General features: G+C 43.0%; 1 protein-coding gene across 3 annotated transcripts in view; it reads right to left on the reverse strand.

Moving 5' to 3' along the window:
• The window catches only part of tncb (tenascin Cb), a 36285-nt gene extending 18347 nt beyond the window's left edge, over positions 1-17938 (reverse strand). For all 3 annotated transcript variants that reach the window (XM_028414985.1, XM_028414983.1, XM_028414984.1), the window contains exons 1-8: positions 17802-17938; positions 7466-8027; positions 6105-7325; positions 4831-5094; positions 4634-4749; positions 4017-4170; positions 1112-1381; positions 103-288 (exon numbers count right to left, since the gene is read on the reverse strand). In XM_028414985.1, coding sequence (XP_028270786.1) covers positions 103-288; positions 1112-1381; positions 4017-4170; positions 4634-4749; positions 4831-5094; positions 6105-7325; positions 7466-7952 — 2698 coding nt within the window. In that variant the 5' untranslated portion in view covers positions 7953-8027; positions 17802-17938. The remainder of the gene's footprint in view (positions 1-102; positions 289-1111; positions 1382-4016; positions 4171-4633; positions 4750-4830; positions 5095-6104; positions 7326-7465; positions 8028-17801) is intronic.
• Between the last annotated feature and the right edge of the window lie 212 nt (positions 17939-18150).

Below are 18150 nucleotides of genomic sequence, written 5' to 3' on the forward strand. Positions count from 1 at the left end.
CTCATCCCTTTGTCATTTTGATTCTTTATATGGAAGATAAGGTCACAATTAAATTGATTTGGGTGGGTATTTGTGTGTGTACGTGGTTCTGGGGAGCAGTACCTGTGATCTTGGCCTGAGTGGAGTCTTTGGGTCCAGGAGAGAACAGAAGCTCTCCGTGATCTCCTCCGGACAGAGGTCCATACTTGATGCGGTAGCTGTCCACCTGAGCACGGCTGTTCTGCCACTGGAGAGTGATGGTCTCGTCTGTCAGCTCCACCGTCTGCAGGTCTCTGGGAGCGTCCAAGTCTGCGTCACAGAAATGGACTTTAGATAGGGTACAGTACACAAACCTGAGAGCATGCATCCTTCTATTGTGATTTCTATGTTCTTCACTTCCTTACATATAATTTACAAATGATGCTGATCAGTCAACAGCATACAGCATATTGCCTATAAAGGACAAGTTTCATGTGTGGTTATGAGGAGGTAATAACATTAAAAAACAAAAAAGACCACTTAATTTGGAACAGCTTCACACCTGTTAAAATCAAATAACAAGTAATATTAGTCTTTATGGCCGGGGGTGGCTCAGTTTTTACACAGAAGAACATTAAATGATATTTGAATAAATGATGATTAATGTCCTTGCAGTGTTTCACATTTATCTTGTCTTGTCTTCTCTAAAAGTTAATTCCCTAGATCACTATGGATGTCCCTGAACAACAACAGATCTCTTTGCATCCTTTCTCTCCAATAAAGGAATAACTGATTCATAAATTAGAATTATACCACACTGCAAGTTCCAAATAAGGCGTCAAAGAGACTGCAGCCAACACAAGCCTCTACATTTAGCCAGAGGGGAGAATCAAACCAAATCATTGCTCCACACTCAGTGGGACATTTGTTCCTCTCAAGAGTACAAACCTACATGCACGCACATCAGGCCTCTCTTGTAAACTTAAAGCCACAAGTTAAGCATGTGTGGTCTAGCAGCAACCCCATCCTCACCAAAATGACACACACAGCAATGCAGCTCATGAAACCTGGCTGTAATAAACAGTTAATGGCTACTTTTCATGTAGGAAGAAGGTTGTTCTACAGCATAAAAACCCAGCACAAGCAGACTTACCTGTGAGGAAGGACTCGTAGATGGGAATGCTGGTCCGTTCCCCTTTCCGAGCCGTCAGAGAAACTTCATACTGGGTGTCGGGGTTGAGGCCTCCCAGGTGGTACTGTGTGTCAGTGGAGGACAGCTCCACCGAAATGCGATCATCTGGGTCTGAGCTGGGGCCGTAGGAGACACTGACCCCATCCACGTCTGCCACAGGCTGGAACCAGGTCACTAGAGCAGTAGTGTCAGTCACGTCACGCACATCCACTTGGCTGGGGGCATCAATCACTGGAGGGGAAAAACGGAGAAGGGTTGTCAAGAGACTCTGTCTTTTTTAAATGATCTGGTTTGGTTCTCACCATCAAGCACCCTAAGTTAATGCATTGACTGTAATGACAGAGGTTTGATGGGTGGGGGCATAAATATGTTATATCATGGTGTTTAATGAATAGCACCAGCCTGCTTGCATATGAGGTCCATGAAGGGTGCGTTTTCACGACCACTCAAACTGATTTGTCACACCCCAGCAACTTTGGGAAAGTCAACCCTCTGCACCAGCCAGATAAAACGAAGACTCTGCACGTGAAGCTTTACAAAGATTTGTCTTGTGAGAGCGTTGTTGGGGTGTCAACGATACCACTCTCCTGGGAGGCCAGCATCCCTCTGAGCCTAACCTCTTAAGTGGTGCCTCCCAGATGAGGCGGGTTGGGTTGGAGGGGGGTAGAGAGAGAGAGGGTAGAGAAGGAGAGAGTGGAGAGACTTGCTTTATACTATTAACCCCTCACCATGCAAATCCCTCAGTAGGTGTTCATGAGCTGGTGTAATGGGAGACATTAAGAGAGCCTGAGTGACATGAAGAACTCTGAACTTCATAATCCAGGAGCTGCTGACACGAGTGTGCAGGAGTGAATGCAGGAAGATAAAAAAGTCAATTTCCTTTGCCTGTTGGCCACGTTCCAAATTTTTCATGACATTAATCATGACCTTATGGCCAAAGTTCACAAAATTTTAATTTTTTTAAATAAAATTGTTAAACCATTTTCACAACTTCATTGGCAACTGAAATTGTACATCAACTTAGTGATCAAAATGTTCTCATTTTCTTGTACTGAGTTACTAAAAAGATTTTTTTTTATCATAAAACCATCTCATTTATCTTCTCATTCACATTATTAGCATGCTACACTAAATTTGAATACATATCGGTAAACAAAGGAAATATGTTTACCATCTTGCTGTGTGATCCTAAGATATGTGGTACTAAGACTTACAAAATATACAAACACAAAGTGGCAGATACACCTTGAACGACAGTTCAAGGTGTATCTGCCCTCAAAACGGGAACAATGTGTGGGATCTAGTTGTTATAATACATTACACAACAGAGCAGGTGTTATATCACTTTATTTTAACTATAGATATTACTGCCGAAGCCTTAATATGCTTCACACTTTATTGAACCCGTAATTTACCAGCCCTGCTCTCACTGCTGGGAGCATAAGATAAGGTCATGGTAGGTCCCTAATGGTATTTCCATATGGGCCATTTTCACACCATAAATAAGCCAAGAACTGGGCTGACCTGCTGCTAGACGGAGCTGCCATTTATTAAACTTAGTGCTGAATGTGACGAACATTGCTGCGCCTGTTGGATCTGCTATGTTGAACGAGAAGACTCCCCGGGGTAACAGTTAGCACAGTTTGAATTCAGGTTTACGTTTCAGCCTGGGAAGCCAGCTACAGGGTCTTATTTTTAAAGAAAATACACATTCAACAACTTCAACAAGAGTTTAGTGTTGTAACCTAGCCTGCAGTCAGGACACGTAAAAATAGTCCTGTGCTTTGGTAGCTGCTCTACCAGGTAATGTCACAAATTCATTGTGGTTTTATTTCTTTCTTTTTTTTTCACAGCGGCTTTATAGCCTGGTATGAAAATACTGTATCTTATATTGTGCCTATAGGGTTAGAAATTATCACCCTTGCTAAATCATAACAATGCAGTGGCATCTAATGACCTAATCATTCAGGTTTGACAGGTCAGGCTGTTTTCAATACTTGCAGGTTGCATGATGGATAACCCAGATATAGAAACTAATGAACCAGTGCAAGGTAAAAAGGTGACAACCTGTCATTGCATTTAACTTTGACAACTCTAAGTGACAATTTATTCTACAATAACCTCTATTTCTGGAAAATCGTACTCTCTCAGTCTGCAGGTATAATGGAGAGTTCAGGCTGCAAATGAATTTGAATAGAATGGTTAAGATTACATATGTGATATGTGGGTTATATTTGACTTTTAGCATTGTTGCTATTATTTTTTTTTCCTGAATCCCACAGCCAAGTGTAAACCCCTGATTCTTACCATGCATTTCTGAAATTTGTGCACATATTAGGGTTACAGGGACAAAATATGCACCAAGAATCATAAGCTGGTGCAGAACACATCATTTTACAAAAAAAAATCAGTCACCTATATCTCTGCTTCCACCTCTTTTTCTTACAGCTTACCTCTTCTTGGCAGTAATGGAAGAAATCAAGGTCAAGGTCAGATGTTGCAGGGTAATTGTACAGTGGGCCAACTGCTATGATCAAATGACACCAAGAGAAACAGGAGCAAACGGCACTTGGTGGAGTTCATTTATCAGCCAAGTACGATTAATCACCGTAATGGAAGAGGGTTGAATTAGGTGTATAAATTGGGGGCAAAAAGCACCAAATGAAACAACACCAAAAAACAAGATAAAACTGTTAAATTTAAATTTATTTTTCTTATTTTATCCCAAAACTCCAACCAGAAGTAGATGCTGCTCAGTACTCAGTTATAAAGTAGTATATGTCCATCCTTCAGGAATGAAACTGATCCAGTGAGCCTAAAACAAAAGCACGGTAAGCCAGTTAGCGGCGTGACCGCTTGCACTTACTTGTGAAGACGTTCTTAGAAGCAGGCGGTCCACGCTTGTTGTTCTTCACCACCTCAAGCTTGACCTCGTACTCCTGGCCTGGACCCAGGCCAGACTGCTCAAAGGTGGTCTCAGGGTGGCCGAGGGAGTTCAGTATCTCACCATCCTCCTCTTTCTGTCAGCACCAAAAAAACAGCAGTCATCAAACACTACAAAGACCAGTCCTGGCATTATGTGTGGAAAGAAGGGATAAAGAGATGGCCCAATCATATATAATGGTGTTCTGGGTGGACTTAATGGTAGACAGGAAATTCAATTTAATAGAGTAGCACTGCTTGGAAAGATTTCTATGAGCACTCTAAACGGAAACAAAGTGTTAAACAAACTAATGCTCTGTACGGTCACTGGAGCTGTCAGGGCTCGCTAACTGCTGTTTCTGCCTCCTGGTTTGCATAAAGTATTTGTCTTAGGCTCTCTGATCCAAGGTATGAACATAAGGCTAATACTGAATTTGGATTAGGGGGTCTGCAGTGGGCTGTATATGGTTTCTACAAGAGGAAAATTTGGATAATGACTGGGGTTGTGGTATGCTCCACAGTTCATCCAGCTCCATTAACATATTGGGTTGCAGGACTCACCGTGTTTCTGAAGATGAGATTCCATCCATCAAAGGGAACGTCCAACGGGTCCCACTGTACCTCCACAGACGTCTCCCGCACAGACTTGAACTTGAGACCCTCCGGCTCAGGAAGATCTGATCAGGAAAAGTAGAAAACTCTAATAACATTGTCATTGTCTAGACTTACACGCTGCACTTTAGAGAACATTCACTTACGTGTTGACACCCTTGCACTGACAGGAATGCTCCTCTTGTTGCTGAGCACGGCATAGACGCTGATCAGGTATTCCACACCAGGTTCAAGCTCCCGAATGGTGGCAAGCTTCTGGTCGCCAGGCACTCGCATATCCAGCTCCAGACCTCCAGTTGCCGTGGGCACATAGGTGATCAGGTACTCTGTCACACGCATCTCGTTCTCCCAAGAGAGGTCCACCGTCTCTGGGGTGACCTCCACCACTGTCAGATCTTTGGGTGGTGACACTATGGAGAGACAGGAGTAATCATTGGTAATTTTTCATCCACTTAAGTAGTTTTCTTTTATTGCTTAGTCTGAAGTCTGGAGCCTGTATTGTCTGTCTTTATGATCAGTATGAAAGAGCTTAAGTTACAAGCTCTTTGGAACTTTCTTATTATTCACTCACTGCAGACTCACCTCTCATCATTCCCAAATGGCTGTTTTCAATCACTAGTTTCCAGAACCTCATTTTAACATTTTTCCTTGTGGTCTGTTAGAAAATAACCATGCTAATATAAACCAAGTCATCACATCACTGTGTGGTCAGTCGTAATGCAATATTCAAACTTGCCAATTGAATTTACTATGAACATTAGTCATTCACTATGTAAAAACACATATAATCATTTGAAAAAGCTCTTCATCATTACATAGTTTGCCAATGTGGACCAATGAATGGAATGGACTAAAATGAAAAAAGAATGTAAATGTACTATGTTAGCAGCATTTTGAATCACAACTACATGTGATATGATTATATTAATAATTGCTTTTTAGTTTCAGAAAACAACTATAATGTGCTTTTTTTCAACCATAAACAGTATATAACAATGGATAGAGTGTTCGTGATGTCACCCATAGATATCTCAAGTCCCTGTGGAAGGCTTCACATGTCCCCATGTTGTCAGTGTCACTATCTGCCTAAACTCCACATAGGTGCAAAGAGGTGGAGTCTGAGGCAGGCTGGCAGCCACAAAAGCAGGAAGCTCGCTCTGTGAGTCTGCCTGCCACTCAAAGCGGCACTCTCACCTATAATTATGCATTTATCTAAAGTGAGATATAAAAAATCATCATTGCTAAAAACCAAGAGCTTCTTGCAATGACTGCAATGAGATGTAAGAAAACAAGTCTCCAATTAAATGTTGTTATGTCTGGTTGATGTGTTTTGCTGACATATCAGCCTTATGGCCTTAATAGTAAGGATGGACCTATTAAAACTCTATGTTAGCTGCATGGTATACACACAGTTTCTTACCTTCAGAGCAGTCCTCCCCAATGAAGCCTTCATCACACACACACAATCCGTTCTCACAGCGCCCCTGGTTCTGGCAGTCTCCTGGACATGTCAGTATGGAGCAGTCTGGCCCAGTGAACCCCTCATAACACACACATGTGCCGTCTACGCAGTAACCTCTGTCCAGACAGTTCTTAGGACACGTCTTTTCACTGCAGTCCTCTCCAGTGAAGCCCTTATGACAAACACACTGTCCATTCACACAGTGACCACGGTCCAGACAGTTGTTGGGGCAGGTCAGCTCACCACAGTCTTTCCCAGTAAAACCAACAAAACAAACGCATTTGCCGTCCACACAGTCTCCACGTCCCATACAGTCTTTGGGACAGGTCTTGATGCTACAGTCCTCCCCTGCATAGCCTTTGTCACAAATGCACTGTCCATCAACACAACTGCCTCGGTCGTGACAATTATTGGGGCAGGAGAGCTCGCTACAGTCTTCGCCTTGGTACCCCACATCACACACACATTCTCCGTTAATGCACTGACCCCTGTTGCTGCAGTTGTCAGGGCATGAAAGGATGGAGCAGTCTTCACCCTCAAATCCTGGATCACAGACGCACTTCCCGTTGAAGCAGTGGCCTCTCTCATTACAGTTCTTGGGGCAGGTAAGCTTTGAGCAGTCCTCTCCACTGTAGCCGGTCTGACACACACACTGGCCATTCACACACATGCCACGGTTGTTACAGTTGCCAGGACAAGTGAGCTCACCGCAGTCTTCCCCAGTAAAGCCCTCCTCACAATAGCAGGTACCATTGATGCAACGTCCTCGATCGTAGCAGTCATTTGGACAGATGAGCTCAGAGCAGTCGAAACCCGTCCAGGGATGGTCACAAACACACTCGTCCTCCACACAACGTCCACGACCTAGGCAGTTGTTGAGGCAGTTGGTCTGGGAGCAGTCTTCACCGATGAAGCCTTCCTCACAGAGACAGGTACCGTCAACACAATGACCGTACTCGCCACAGTCCAGTAGGCAGATTTCAATACCACAATCATCCCCAGCGAAGCCCTCAAAGCATTCACATTTGCCATCCACACAGCGACCCTGGTCCTGGCAGTCGTTGGGGCACTCGGGTTCGGTGCAGTTTGGACCCCTCCATCCAGGTTCACATACACAACTGCAGGTTTCAGTACTCCAGTTGCCACGTCCATTACAATAAGGCTTTGTGGACACTTCACCTGGGGGCAAAAAATAAATTGCATCAGTTGCATTAGATGAGTTAAATTGAGCAGTATTTGACCATCTATTCTCTATTGTTATTATTTGCATCACCTAAAAACATTAAAATGTTATTTTTTAGTTTTTAGTGTAGATCTACCTGTAACTTGAGCTCCACAGCAGCCTGACCCGCTGCTGCACTGCTCCCTCAGACTGGACAGCTCTGACTCCAGCATCTCCAGCCTGTTCAGGATGTCTTTGATGTCTGGCAGCTGGTTCTCACAGCCACACGCCTGCTTGGGGATATTGATGCGGTGGGTGAAAACAATCTGATTGTCGCCATCCACTGTTTGCTCAATATGCTCGGTGTTCTGCATGTCCATTGGTTCGTTCTTGTGTTTGAGCTCAGTGCCTCCTGGTGAGTCAAGGTCCACAGAGCAAAGAGACGTTGAGGGAACATTAATGTTGTAGACGTGGTTAAACACTACTGGTTGGTCGGGGTGAGGCAGGGTGAGGTTCTCCTGGGTTTTCTTTGGCATCAGGGCCTCCCTGCGGTGGCGAATGACCCTCTTGACCAGGCCGGTGGTGGAGAGCTGCAGGAGCATGGCTGCAGTCAGGCAGCACAGTAGGAAGCCTTTTGTCCCCATGATCACACCCTGGCACTGAAGCTTCTAAGAAGGGTGCAGCAGGGCACTTATCAAAGTGGTGTCTTGAGTCCGAGACTGTAAAAAGTACAAGCAGAAGACAATCAATTTGTTTTATGTGGAAAAACTCAGTTGGATATCCATGTTTCGGGTTTGCCCTTTCCATTCTGGATGGATTCAACAACATGGTTCCATCACTTACACCAGGGACCACAGCGGAGTGAAATATGATAGCATTCCACTAAAAAGCAATTAACCTTCTTCTGTTGCCCCTAACAAAAGACTACCTTCAATCCTGTTGCTGCCTCTGACACATTTTAGCCCCTCTACTCTCAGTGGAGGAGACACACACTTAGCGGATGTCACCTGGGCATTCTTTTTACAATTCCTCCAAGGACTAAGACCAGCAATTACTGCAGCGGGCGGCGTGTGACCTTGGGGAAATGTATGTGAAAGGGTTCTTTTTCCTGGCCATGCTGAGACAGGTTGCCTCGACAAGAACAGACTGGCAACACCTGCATCTTTCTCTCCGCGGCCAGACCACAACCCAAGCTGACAGATTAATACCGGCGTATGGTTAAACCATCTGTGGGCTTCCTGTAAAAGCACACAGGGTCTGCAATAACTTCTCTGCTATACCGGCAAACCGGCAGGTCAGCATTTCCGGACTGCTCTCCTGACAGCCGCTGCTTTTTCTTTTAGTTTTGTAACATGATTCTTATTGCGTTCACCTTCTGAGACATGATTCTTTTAAAAGGTCTGCTGGACAAATGTGCTGAGGTTGTGGCATTGACGCTAACTCTAAAAGCATATGTGTTTTGTTTGGTTTTAAAGGTATGTCCATGCTGCATGTAAAATCTGCTGCACATAATGCTATCAGAAGCATTTCGTTTCTCTGGTTCACATTTATATAAATGCCAAAATGTGATGAGAGGCAAAAAGTCAGTCAGTCAGTAATGGAAGATTCCATGCACTGCCACAGACGTGTACCTTTTTTAGAGTACGGCTCAGGCTGAGTTTATATAATTGCACTTTTTACCTCACCTTGTCAGAGATGCTGAGGCTGATCATTTCCTACCTCTTATAAACCCGATGTCTGCCTTGGCAGCTCTAAAGGTTAACAGCAGCCAACATGAGAATGTCCGGATAAGCAGACATGAAAATGCAAGATCATCAACATAGACAGGAATTTATTTCAAACCTGAAAGGTGGCCATTTTAACAGTAATGCTGTATATATATGGGACAGATCATACAGCAGGTGCAGCTCAAACCGCTTTTTTCAACATGCATAGGCTTACAGTCAGCAGGTAACATTCCAGAGAAAGGTGTCTGGTCTCTTCATCCTAGCCTGACGTGTGATTAGGGAAGCTGACAGATGAGCTCAGCTTGAAGGGATCCCACGGCTTCACCCCCGCCTCCACCATCCTCTGTCCCATGATTAGACAGGCAGGGATGAGTAGCTCCATGATAGGAAGACTGTAAAAGTGCTAATGTATCTTGCTGATGGGGAGCGCAGAGGATCTTGGCCCTCAGGGGTCCAAAAGAGACCCCCCACCAGCAACAACCCCTTGTCTCACACTATGTCACATGTCCACACACACACACACACACACAAACATCAATACAGTCACACTGCTGTGCCCAAGCATTACAAACTAGGGATTAAATCAACAAAATAGCCAGAAAATTGCTTTGAGTTGCTGCTAAGGTTTTAGTTCTGGGCGGATGGTTGGCTTTCTCACTTTGAAGGCTGGCTGCTCTCCACATGGACCTCTGAGCAAAACCAACCCTGAGAGACCAAAGTGGGCTTTGTGTGAGAATCTGTGGTGCTGGCAAAACTCCCCTTTACTCAGAAATAGATGAAGAGAAGAAACTTCCTAGAAATATTTTGATTTGATCTTTTGTTCTCTTAGCTGCCATCTACTACTCTTTAATATGAAGCAGCACAATCACAATGAGAGAATCTGAGTGTGACCCTGAGAAACACAGAGCTGATCCTTCTGTTTGGACCTTCTTCATGGGCACCCTGTGGCCCTGGCACTATGTTAATGCAGCTGGTTGCTGGCACCATAGACATGGACTTGATACAATCTGACTGCTGCTGCTTTGTTATCCTCTCACTTGGCTCTCTATAGTTAGCTTCTCAAACAGCAACAAAGCTTGGTGCCTGCTTTGCGGTTGGGTGTAGAATGTTCTTTCTAGGGGAAACCTGCTGGCACACACACACACACACACACATTTGGTGCAACTGATCTAAATTAGCCTGTTGTAAATTAGTGTTAAGGAAACACTTGAAGTTTCATGCCTCACGCATCGAGGGAGCATTTTTGGATGGACCATTTGGTATATGCCTGAAAATAAGTACAAAAAAATTCACTACCAAGTCTTCCCTGGTGTTTTTGTCCCCAACAGATTCTAACCAGACAAAGCATTTGTATCTCCAACATGTGCTCCATCATGTCTCAAAATGTTGCTTTTCTTCACTGTGATGTTGTCTAAGGTTAGAACCGTAATCCTTGTGTAAATCTACAGGATATATTTATTTCAAACAAAAGGAGGACCAAGAGGATCAAGATAAGAGAGAAACCAGGACAGTCCAGTCAGCCCAAATCCCCAGTAAGCAGCTGGACACCCCCCACCCCAACATGGCACACAAAGATTTTGTGGTATTATACTGGTTGATCTTGTTTCCATTTAGACAGCGGATTTTAAACAGGAAATAACTCCTGGTTGGATGAAGACATTACCAGTGTGTACCCATTCCTCCAATCGTTAGACACTACTTTCACTTTCACTTGCAACAAAGATTGATGAACAGACTTTCTATCTTCTTCCTGCAGAGGTCAGAACTTTCAAACTAAGCCAGAACCCCATGCTGACTTATATAATTGTCAGTGTTGTCCACCTTTTCTGAGAGCTCTACCATATGGCAGGTCCAAGATAAATCAGAACAGAAAACTATTACTCTGCAGGCATTCAGCAGCAGTTATCTGTGCAGTCCTTCTGAGGAGAAAGTGTTTTGGCACGAAGGAAAGGTGACTCTTATCAATCTGTGCAATGCATGGAAAGTTTTTAAAATGCAGACCGACACAGAAGCAGAGTCAGTACAATATAAAAGATTCACAGACATCAATGGACAAACAGTAGCAGCGTGAACAGACAATGCAGCATCGGCCTGATAACTCAACAACAAACAAACTGAATAATGAAGCAGTGTGCCCCAGTTGGTGTGTAAAAGCTGTAAATATTCAATGACTACAACTACAACTCAAGTCCCAGGACTGTATGTTAAACAGGTCTGATAGGATGCACATGCTTTCTTTTTCATTTCTTAAGAATTTATCAAGCTTGCCTAGTTTTGTAGGTCACCCATGACAAAAAAAACCAAATGTGCTTTTTTTGGTGCAGAATGCAAATCTGGGTCTCTGGTGTAAGGGCTTTTTGTCCGGGGATCTTTTCACCTTGAGATACTGTCACACACTGTATTTCAGAAAATGACCAGGGCCACATCCGGAATGATGAAGTGAACATCTTTGTTTAATCCTACAATTTCTCCATCCTGTAGAGCCACACATATTTATCACTATCAACTTGCCTTAAAGGTGGAAGATATCTCCCACACACTGTACATCCTGAGCTGGAGCAGGTGAATATTGATTTGACTCCTGTATTTCCACCAAGGTCACATCCAGAGAGATAGCGAATTGCTGAGGACAGCACTACAAAGCTGAGTTATAATCGTCAAACACAGAAATGAATTTTCAGGAAGAGGCACAGACTGAGTCGACTGCTCGATGCAAGGATCGATGGTATGGGTTGTTGCTGCTTCTCAGAAAAGATTTTTCAAATTTTATTACCTCACGCTCTGGAAGACATGAGCCGTCTTTCTCTTTGTGGTTTTTATGACCATCGCTGAACCACGCCAAAACCCCCTGATGGCAGAATAAAAAAGTAAACTGCTCACTTAATGGCTGAAGAGATGCAGCGTGAGGAGACAACGACTGAGAAGCAATCAGTTTCGGCTCATTTAACCGTCTGCGGGAGGGAGGTGAGCAGGTAAGACGAGCAGAGAGGAGGCCATGGCTCGACTGTGGCAGTGATGTGGTCGGGCCATGACATCAGGACACAGCTAAGTGGCTAAAGACAGGCCTCCTTTCAGTCTGCTCCTTCAGTCTGACAGATACATATTTCAGAGGTGAGTGAGGTTCAGAAGGTCAGCACACACAGTCTGTTAAATACCAACAAGAATGTCTAATGCTGCTCTGATATTTTATAGATTAATCACAGATCATAGTCAGAATATGAACGGGGAAATATATATCATCACTCTAACAGATACTTTCATACCATTAAACATATTTCAAAAGGCAAAAACTAAACGTATATTTATAACGATTGCTGATTTGTAAACAATATAAGCAGATATATTCTGGTATGATACATGAAGTTACTGTGTCATTAGTTCCCATCTATTGATAAGCACAAATATTATGGAATGTTAAACGTAATCCCATATAAAAGACTTTTGAAAAGACAACTCATTTTTTCACTCTGCAATCACTTAAATGAGATTATTCAGACAGAAGTCCTGAGGACTGTTCAACAATGCCAGGCTGTACAGTCAATACATTCAACCTTCAGCCTCCTCTTTCTCTTTCTTTCCATTCCTTCTAACAACAAACAAATCTGACTGACGTTAAATCAATGAAGCATATCAATATTTTCATTACAACTCTCTCTGTGCTATCAATATTTCCCACATGGCAAAAAAACTGATAATTTGACTTGCTAAACAGGAATGAGATGGGGGATATGTTGTTTTGATGGATAAAAAGAAAACTGGTTCCATCAAACGGAGGCTGTGCTTATTGGCTCTCCGCTGTGACCCCATTGGATCCGATGACACAGATAGCAGGGGAGTGGTGGGGGTTAGCGTGTTCGTGGCTGATAACGTGGAAGGGGGAGGCTGGATCTGAGATACCAGCACAAACACTTATCTGGATACTCGGAGAGAGTGCTCTGCCAACGCGGAGCCCTATCACACTCATAAGAACCAGCAGAGTGATTTGGAGCTGCAGCTGACATGTCTGACTGATACCGCCCCAAAAACTCTATTTCTTCAACCAAAACCAATTTCCTACTTTGACACAAAGATATGGAGAGAACGAATGTTGACGAGCTGGAGTGTTCATCGGGGTCAATTGTGCAGGAGACAGTCAAATCTCAATGCATTTTTTTTTTCTGCACTGTGATGTGACTTATGGCTCGCCGTGAGTCCCATCAATATTCTTTATGGCTCTTTCCCCGCGGTGCCTCCGTCTCGCGCTGCTGTTCTCACTGTGTCCAGATGGAGAGGTTGGATGCTAGTCATTGTTCATGAGCTTTTTAACATGCTGGCTGCTGCTGACCTAGTGTTTATTAGCCTTACCCCTGTGTAGTGTGGAGGCTTGGCGGTCTCATGTGCAGGCTTTACAGCACATCCACCTGCTGTTTTCTCCAGACATGTGTAATTGCAAAGCCCCCCCCCCCCAATTCTACCTACTTCCTGTGCTCAGCTTTCACACCGCAATTACTATAAAAATCTGACTTGTACCTGGCTGCTGCCTGTGTCGTAATGCTACACAGAGGTTTTGATGTCGGCTTCTGGGACTCATGTAAAGTTACCATGTAACTAACACCTTCGCTCTCAGGTGATCAGCTGCAAGGTGAGAGCACAGTCTCCAAAGAACTCGAGCTGGCTAAGCTGCCGCAGTCTTAGTCAGCAAATTATTTCCCATAAGCTGATTTTTGCACCTCTTTCAATTGAATTATTATTTATTATTATAGCATTGTACCTACAGGCAGATGTTAACCACCTTCTTATTATTTCTTTTGTAAAGTCAGATAACAAGCATGTCCATTTAATCCAATAAAAATGATGGTAGTGATAACATTGGTGCACAAGCAAGCTAAGCTATTGTTTGCTGGCAGTGTCAAAATACTCAATATACAATATATGTACAATAACACGAAAATAATAAGCTATGGTTATCAATGTGATATTTCTGTGAATGCTTTTATTTTCTTTTGCTAAAATGTAACAGTTAGCAACCATATTTAGCATCACAAAAATAAGTTAAGACTTTTTTAAATGTTAGCTGTGCTGCTGAGACACAGACAAGTTATGTTTACCTCTTTCTTAGGAGCCTTAGGACCTTCTGTTAAGTGGATAGTGATGAAGCCCATGTGACACATGTAACTGCTTGATGAATATACTTTGTATAACAATCTTTTGCAGAACCATATTGATTAGTGTTGTTTTTATTTTGTGTTTAAAGGCAACAAAGGAAGTCGAGGAAAGCTGTTCAAACACTGGCAATGACAATATGTTCACTTGTTCAGATTTTTACATATTGATCCTTTAAGTGGCACAAACAGCAGACTGAACACACAGAATTTTTACTTTACAGAGCAGAAGTTGGCTCTTTTCTTGAATCAGATGTCTGAATGGTGTGTAAGTGACTAAGAAGGGTCATTTTAAGTGGCGAGTAAACATGTAGAGTACTTTTCAAAGACTGCATGTTTAGCAGTTAACACTGCAGGTTTATTGGTTACTTCCACTCAAACAAGATGGAGAGGACTTTTTTCTATCCAATAGGAATGGACGCAAGCATGTTGGCTGTGATACCCAGACATCTGTTTGTCCTTGTCTGTGATGAAAGCCTTAAGCGTGTTCCGTGTCCAAATTGGGAGTGCCTTCCATTCAGACACTTGTATGAGCCTAATGACCCCAGTACCCTGGGTCGGCTCTTCATTGGCTTCCCCGTTTTTTTTGCCATTTTCACCAATTTAAATCGTCTGCCCCTCTCAAAAGGGCCCCCATCTTGTTCCAAGAACATTATGGCTCATGCATTCCAATGTGCGAGGTCACTAGTGGAGGCAAAGTGTCAGAGCGAAGTGTCTACCACATGTGTTCGTCTATTGGCTGCCTCCAATGGAGGGCCAGGCAATACAAAAGCATCCCGGATCCCACAGCCCCTTTACTCAACACTTCCACTCCTTTCCCATTGCACACTAGCAACGGAGAAACATTAAAAACCATCTGGGATGGTTAAGACACTGGACTTTAAGGGGGGTGTCTTTGCTCTACGGTGATGACTAATCTTACTGGGCTTCAATGAAAGACAGCAAACAACTGTGCTGATTGTCAGGAAATACTATAAAAATGTAGCTCTGTGAGTATTTATTTAAATTCCAAAGTACTGGGAAGTATTGTTAAAAGAAATAGTTTTGTCTTGTAGGCGATTAATTATTCTTTTCTTCATATACAGCTTTTTCTTTCAGTAAATGTAAATCAAGTAAATGTTGAAAAGTAAAGTAAGTGATTCCTAACAATCAATCACAATAATGCTTTGTCATAAATATATCTGACCATGTAGCATTTTCGTGGGCACAGGTTTTGTTGCTATGACAGCAACACTGTTACATCATAAAATTCATCCTCACCGTTCAGACTGCCTCTAACATATTAGACCTCAGGAAAGAACAGACACATCCAGAACAAGCTTCTCCTCCAGTTTTTGTTACCATGGTGATGAGTCAGACACATATGATTGGTTGAATAAAATGAGTTAATGTTCTTAGTGCAGTGTGTTAGCATACTAATATTTGCTAAATAGCACAAACGACTTCTGCAGCAAAGGCTAATGTGGAATTATTTTCATATTCTAGAAAAAAAAGTAGTGACCAATACATGTTTGATATCATGTTTTTGAAATCATTTGTTAAACATTAAACATGAGCATCTTTAAAATGAGTAGAAGTCATTCCTCTGTGAATGTGTGCAACACAAGCAGAACTGGTCAGATCTGGACCTCATGTGGTGTGCACAGGTACACAAATACTGTATGTACTGTGTGTGGACGCTCTCATTCATCCAGGTCATAGTCATGTCCAAGAGTTTAATAAATTGAGGCAGGATAAACATCATGGAATGCCACATTTTGGAGATATTTAACCTGAAAACAGCGATGATATTAAAGAAGAGGGACAAAGAGACAAACAGGAGGAGACTCAGAAGAGACAACTTGAATTAAAGATGGCGTTAATCTAAAGAAAACATCTCTCCTGAGTCCTGCTCAGCGTGGTTCGACATGAATACCCACAATTATTGTTTGCTCTCAATCACCAGTGGAGGAGCTAAGTGGGGTTAAAGACAGTCACCCTCTCATAGAGCTTTGTAGGGCACAGAGTGTTGGGAGCTAACAGCTGTCCAAACAAAGGCCTGTTTCCCACTCATCACTACGCAGAGTGTCACTGTCAGTGTCTACTCTTATGCATAGCCAAAGCATCATGAAACATTAATGCACCCAGCCAGGCACTGCCACCTACAATAAGACAGTGTAGAACCCATGCACAATTTGTTCATGGCAATAAATTATGACAAAAAAATCACAACCTGCTGTCTCATCATACAGTTACCCTCCAGCAGGGGCTGCCTTGGTATCCTGCTGGTCTGCTCCATCGCAGCCCACCTCACTTCTCCACACACATCCTCATAGACACACCCCTCTCTCCACACAGGGGGTTCTAATAAGGATATAACAAACAGCTTCAGGGGTGCACAGTGTAAATCTGTGTAACCTGCATCCAGCCCTGCCTTACAGAAAAGCCATTCCACCCATAAGGGTGGAGAACAGTGGAGAATCCCACTGTAGACTGAAGGCTAAAAACTCCAGTGTTAGTTTTAGGGTTGTAACTGATACTCCTGCTGACTCAGTCTTGTTAGCAATGATTCCTCTTTACTGTTACACTGTGTATTAGCATTTTCAATTAACCTGTAACTGACAGCTGTGACCACAGAAGCCACTGTTTGAAGCCTTTTTTTCTAACTGGCATCGCTCCAGAACTGGCATATCAGCTGTCAGCACTCATTTCTGTGACGACCAGATTATTTACTAATCTAACAAACGTCCTCCACTTTCAGATTGTTTCTTTTTTTCTGCAATCTCTCCATGGGATGCAAATGATAAACAAATGAAGCTGACCCACAGGATAGACAACTGGGAAACACATGGAGATAAACAGTGTGCATGTGTGTGCTGGCTGCCACTTTACAGCCAGCAGCATAATGCTGAAGATCTGCTGGAGAGGAACCAACCAGCAGCATCTAATACAGAGCAGCTGTCTGTCTCCTGGGTTACACAAGCCTACTGTCTGCTCGCAACCATAAAGTGTACAGCTGGACCTACTCCGGCAAGTACACACACACACACACACACATACATACACACCTCTCCATTTCTGTGCCATCAGAAACACACACTCAGCATCAGTCCTAATGCAAGCAGAATAATTCAGCAGCAGCCTTCCATCTTTAAAGACGAGGCTCACTTTACCTTCTGCCTGGTAATAAACAGGAAAACAGCCAGTGAGAGAAAAAAAAGTTTTTATAGTAAAACGTAATTGGCACCCAGGTGCATGCAATAAATTTTAAAATCAAGCCTTTCTCAGAAGTCAGGATGTGTAAAACACAGGGATAAATTAAAGCAATGGCTTTGATGAATGGAAAGTATATATTATTAGCAGTAGCTACATTCTTTACTAAAAAAATGTAAAAACACACAGAAAAAAAACCCATTTGAATAATGTCAGATATTTATTAAATCATAAATGTTGCCTGGATGGAAGGAAGAATTTAAAAATCTTTACTTATTGAAAAAAAAAATACTCAGAAAGTTGAAAAAAAGAAACTCATAAAAAGAAAAAAAAGTGAGAAAATGAGAATAAAAGTTGTCCACCTCTCCAGTTGTCTTAATTAGCCCATTCATTCTGCTCGCATTCAAACATACAGGTATAGAAGGTGACTTACCTTACAGACAGGGCTCACAGCCACTCCACTGAGGAGAAAATCTGAGCAGAACCTTATCAGCCAGCCAGCCCCCGACAAATGTTCTCACCGGTCTGTATCTCTCAGAGCGCTGACAGCTCTGTCATCTTCCCTCCTTCTCTCTGTTCTCTTTGAGTGTTTACTCGAGCCTACCTAGAGAGCCGGCTGATGTTGTGCAGCCAGTGAGGAGAGAGAGAGAGAGGAAAGGGGTGAGAGAGACAGAGAGAGAGAGGGAGGGAGAGAGTGAGTGAGTGGAAGAAAGAATTCCCTTTCTCTTAAACAGTAGACCCTCTGCGGTCAGACTCCACTCCCACCTACCGCTCTCTTAAAT

Source organism: Parambassis ranga, chromosome 9 (genome assembly GCF_900634625.1).
Source record: "Parambassis ranga chromosome 9, fParRan2.1, whole genome shotgun sequence".
Lineage (NCBI taxonomy): Eukaryota > Metazoa > Chordata > Actinopteri > Ambassidae > Parambassis > Parambassis ranga.